Source organism: Arachis hypogaea, chromosome 13 (genome assembly GCF_003086295.3).
Source record: "Arachis hypogaea cultivar Tifrunner chromosome 13, arahy.Tifrunner.gnm2.J5K5, whole genome shotgun sequence".
Taxonomy (NCBI): Eukaryota; Viridiplantae; Streptophyta; class Magnoliopsida; order Fabales; family Fabaceae; genus Arachis; species Arachis hypogaea.
This window is the reverse complement of record NC_092048.1, coordinates 91927605-91932791: the sequence shown is the minus strand read 5'-3', so window position 1 is coordinate 91932791 and position 5187 is coordinate 91927605. Positions and strand designations below refer to the sequence as shown.

Genomic DNA, 5187 nt, shown 5'->3' with positions numbered 1-5187 from the left:
TATTTAAGCGGACTAGTAAACTAATTACTAGATCAATCCAAATTGGTTTGCATGTGCTAACTTTCCTTGGCAAATATAATTCCTATTTAAATTCTCATCAAAAAGGGTAAAAAAAAAAAAAAAAAAAAAAAAGAGATTGAATGACATTAAACATACGAGGTTAATCAAAATGAAGAAGGCTAGAGTGCTATCAGAATTTATTGCTTTTAACCATCGGTTAGTCATTAATGTTTAAAAGTATGGAATAAAGTATGTTGTTGGATTACTAAGTTAAAGGAATTAGACTAAAGTAATTGAATTGATTGCTAAGTGATGGCCAGAATCAATAAATTCTGATAGTCTCTTAACATTTCTGGATCAAAATAGTATGTGGCTAATGCGAACACTAACAAGAGATTGAGATATTACAAAATATAAATTTAAACTGCACTCGCAGCAAACGTAGCATGACAGAGCCAAATTTGCAATTAATAACATGAAATGAATAAATAAAAGCCTGTCTAACTATAAAGTAGAGGCAAACAAAACTTCAAAATATCCACGCTAATAGCTCTGTTGAGAATTAAGTAGATTCATATCATAGTTTAACAGTATTATTGTATTTCTGTATCAATGCCTATGGTAATGCCCAGAAGATTAATATCCTAAGTGGTGAACACATCACATCAGCCAACACGAGCTTTACACAGAATCAAAGGAGAAAGCAGAGTATAAGTGCAATCGCTTCAGTTAACATTGCTTACATACCTACAACAAAGATTGGCAACTTAAGAACAGAACTGGGGAAACTACAATAAATATAACTACTTCCTCTCACCATCCTTACTTAAGAAATAATAATCAATAAATGTATACGAAAAATCAAGATATAACAGGCAACATCAGGTAACTCGGTCAAATATGTTTGAGAACAGCTTAAAAACTTAGATGGCTAAGAATGCAATGCCAAGAAAGGCTGAACCTGGAAAAGAACATCTTTCAAGACAACATGGATGAACTTACCCAGTAGTGTGCCTGAAAGAAAATATTATTCTGCTCATAATCTGCGATGATGGTATTGAGATTAATGTCGATGCAATGAGATTCAACCTTCAAAAGGTTTGCTCATCTTCTAGCAAACTGGAGCAGAGAAAGGATTCTGAAAGCAACTGATTTTTCAATATATAAAATATTAACAAATAAAGAAAACTAGAAAAGGGTCCTAATAGAGACTAATGTCTGATGGAATGTTATTCAACCTTCAAGGTTTAAGTTTTCTTATCTTAGAGCATATAGGAACAGAGAAAAGCAACACTAAGAAACTCATTTCAATGTATAAAATATAGCCCAATCCCTATATATATATATACACACACACACATACTAATTCTTTAACATTGCAATCTTTATGCCAATATATTAGTTGGGCATCAAGCATGACTTACGAACATTAAATAATGTGTGGTTTCACACTTTCCTCAGGTACTTAACATACAGTCATATACCAATATCATGTCAGAATGAATATAGATATCAGATTGAAATGAAAGCTCTAGATGACTACTTTTTGTGAGGCCTATATATTTTACTCTTAATATATTATGGTTAATTGTTGCTCCTAATTATATATTGTCTATTTCCAAGAATGCTCCTAAAAGAGAAAGGCGAACATCTATAATACAAGGTGAATAAGAAGTGAATTTAAATTGAACAAGCACAACAAATTTACACCCAGATAATACCCTTACAAGATTTATTAGGTCAAAGCTGCAACTGTTTCATATCCCTCAGTCTCAATAGTTTCTACAATGGATATGTCGCCTGTCCTCGCAATTTTCCCTTTGTCCTGAAATTTCATAATAGGAAAGGTTCATTCGTGTTATTTTGCAGCACGAGTGCATTCATACTAAGTGTCAACACCTAAGATACATTTTTCTCTAAACTTCATGAGAAAATAGGGAGAAGGAATCTTGTCTAACTTCACTCTGAATCTTATCCATTCTCTTTAAGTTCAAAACTTATATAGTGGAAGATCAGTTGCAACTTACCATAACATGGACATGTGTGGGATTTAAAAGATCCAGTATTCTTCGATAGTGTGTTATCATCATCAAAGAATTCTTTGGGGCACGTATACGATTGACCGCACTTGCAACATCTCTGAGTGCATCAACATCCAATCCAGAATCAATTTCGTCCAGAATAGCCAAGTCTGCCCCCAAAACCTGCACCATGGATGGAGGTAAAAGTAAAGAAGTTAGGACAGAACAAACACTAATGATTCAATCACAACTTACAATAAAGAAACTAGGACTTAAACAGTACCGCAAGCTGCAAAATTTCATTGCGTTTGCGTTCTCCACCACTGAATCCTTCATTGACATTCCTATTGAGGAAGTCCGGCTTCATGTTAACAAGCTGGAGTTTCTCCATCAGGTAAGAGAAGCACTGCAAGACAGAACCACATATTCAGCTCAACAAACAATATCAGAAACAACTGGAACCATGCACAGCCCGATAAGACAAAAGACGACCCACCTCGAGTGGTCCAAGCTCAGGGAGGCCAAGCTTTCTCCTCCGTGCATTATATGCCATGACCAAAAACTCATCATTAGAAACACCAGGAATCTCAACAGGGGACTGGAAACTCATAAAAAGACCAGCTAGTGACCGCTCCTCGGGTTCCATTTCAAGCAAATTCTCCCCTTTGAACACAACACTGCCTCCAGTAACCTCATAATCAGGGTGACCCACAAGAACCTGCGAAAGGAAAATCCATAATAATCGAATCAACTCTTTTTTTTTCCCCTATTCACTTTCATTCCATGTATGGCATATCATAGCATCATAAATTCCTTAGCTTTACAGTAATCAAAATTCTTCATCGATACACAGAATAGCGTAGACTTCAATTGATCAACCATCTTGAGCAGAAGACTAAAAATTCAGCTAAAAATGAAAGAATTTAGGAAATGAAGGTACCTTAGCAAAAGTGCTTTTCCCGGAACCGTTCTTTCCCATGATGGCGTGAACCTCTCCCTCGTTGACCGTGAGGTTGACGCCGTGGAGAATCTCGACGCCGGATTCCAGGATCTTCGCCCTCAGGTCATTGACTTGGAGAAGAGGCTGCGGGGTGCCGGCGGCGGAAGTGGCTCTGACGGCGAGTGAAGAAGGGCGGTGGTAGCGGTGGGGAGGAAGCGTAAAAATCGAGGGATTGAAAGCGGGAGAAGGATGGAATGTAAGTGATAAGAGTCCCATCTCACTCTCAGTCTGCAAAACCAAAAGCAAATACTGAAACAAAAAATCTCTTGTTTTTTGTTGACTTATTCGGAAGATGAGAATCCTTAATCCTCTTCTTAGAACTTACGATAAAGATTAAGATGATGATCGAGGCCGTTTACTTTGTTATTATTTCCCCCTACTAATCCAATCTCTCTCCTTCCGTTTTCTTTCCTTCTTCCTTTTTTTTTGGTAGACTCTTTCCTTCATCATCATTTTCTTTTTTGTGGACACGAGGATATGAGCGTCCGAAGCCCAGAAAGGACACAAGGGCCAAGCCTAAGCCCAAACAATTCATTCGTCGTGCCGGTTCTTTTGAGATCTATTACTCCGACTAGGGGTGTGCATGGGTCGGGTGAAACCGGATTTGATGTGACCCAGATCCGACCCGAAATATATACCGGGTCTATTTGTTAGACTCGAATCCGACCCTAGACCCGATGAAACCTATACACTTTCGGGCCACGATTATACCGGGTAAAAACCGGGTGAAAACCGGGCCGTTAACATTATATTACCTTGATACATTCTTGTAAGTTAGCATGTAAAAATATCCAAATTTCCAAGACTCCAACCATTATTTGACATGGTAAAATTCACTTAGAAAAATATAATAAGAACTAACTCTTCTCTAAAATTAAAGTATAACCATAATCAATACTAATATTGCCTAATAACACCAAATATTTAAATCAATACAAATAACACAAGATTATGCATTAGTCTAAAGTCTTATGCATTTTAAACATAAAATATTAACTTATAGTCTTATATATAATGACTAATAACACAAAATATTAAGATTTACAATACTTAAATTTCACATAATAATAGCCATCATCCATCACTAATAACACAAAATATTAATTATGTATGATGATCAGGCCACTGGGCCGATTTCGGGTGACCCGAGCTATGGCCCAGACCCGACCCGGAATAATGACCGGGTCTACTTTTGAGACCCATACCCGGCCCTAGACCCGATGAAATCATCAAATTAGCCCCTAAAGTGTTCGGGACCAGGCCGAGTTTTCGGGCCGGGCCGGGCCATGCACACCCCTAACTCCGACCAAAAAAAAGAAAAAGTCTATTACGACACGTCTTTTACTTTGTAGTTTGTACTTTAGTCGTCGTTATTCATTCAATGTTGGTTTGATATCTCGTCCAAAAACAAATGTTGGTTTCTCGTTTTCATGAATATGCTTGCTTGGAATATAAGGGGGTGTGCAAATAAGTCTTCCATGCACACTCTTAGAGAAATAAATAAATAGTATTATACTGACATCACTTTACTCTTTTGAAACTAAAGTTAGTAGAGAAAGAGCAAGGAATATTATTAAGGAGATGGGATTTCGCTATTCCCTCATTGAAGAATGTAAGGAATTTGAGTATTGTGGAATAATCCAAATCTGATTATCATGCCAATTAGCTCTCACAAGCAATTCATTCATATAGAAGTTGTTGATCTGGAGAAGAGAAGATGGTGCCTCACAGCGATTTAAGCTAGTCCTCAAGCACCTCTAAGGAGGGAGTTGTGGGAGAATATCAAAGATACTGCTAGAGATATGGGAGATACGTGGCTCCTTGTGGATGACTTTAATGACATTGCAAATGAAAGTGACAAGAAAGGGGGTGCTTTTATTGACAATCAGGCTTGCCGCAGTTTCCAAAGATAGATTGATGAGAATGCTCTTATTAATTTTGGATATGCGGGATCTAAATTTACGTAGATAGGAGGGGTGAGAGACAAAATAGATAGAGTAATCAAGCGCTTGGACACGGCACTTTTCAATTTGGATTGGAGAATCACCTTCCCGGATGCTGTTGTTAGGGTCCTTCCCAGGGTGAACTCTGATTATCACCCTCTTCTCACCTCTTTGGAGCCTAACCGTCTTGATAGGAGGAAGAAGCTTTTTCGCTTTCAAGAAA

General features: G+C 37.6%; 1 protein-coding gene across 4 annotated transcripts; it reads right to left on the bottom strand.

The window, feature by feature from the left end:
* Window positions 1-396: 396 nt before the first annotated feature.
* Window positions 397-3545, bottom strand: LOC112732375 (ABC transporter I family member 6, chloroplastic). 4 transcript variants are annotated; one of them, XR_003168010.3, is made up of 8 exons: window positions 3347-3545; window positions 2962-3249; window positions 2518-2739; window positions 2305-2427; window positions 2028-2204; window positions 1728-1825; window positions 1003-1148; window positions 397-747 (listed from the first exon to the last, which is right to left on the bottom strand). XR_003168010.3 is itself a non-coding variant. In XM_025781078.3 (8 exons), the coding sequence occupies exons 2-6, from the start codon at window positions 3235-3237 to the stop codon at window positions 1736-1738; spliced, it is 888 nt and encodes a 295-aa protein (XP_025636863.1). In that variant the 5' UTR covers window positions 3238-3249; window positions 3347-3545; the 3' UTR covers window positions 397-747; window positions 1003-1043; window positions 1728-1735. The 4 variants fall into 4 exon arrangements, 1 of the variants encoding a protein (XP_025636863.1); XR_003168009.3 differs by having other exon boundaries at window positions 1003-1138; XM_025781078.3 differs by having other exon boundaries at window positions 1003-1043.
* Window positions 3546-5187: the final 1642 nt, after the last annotated feature.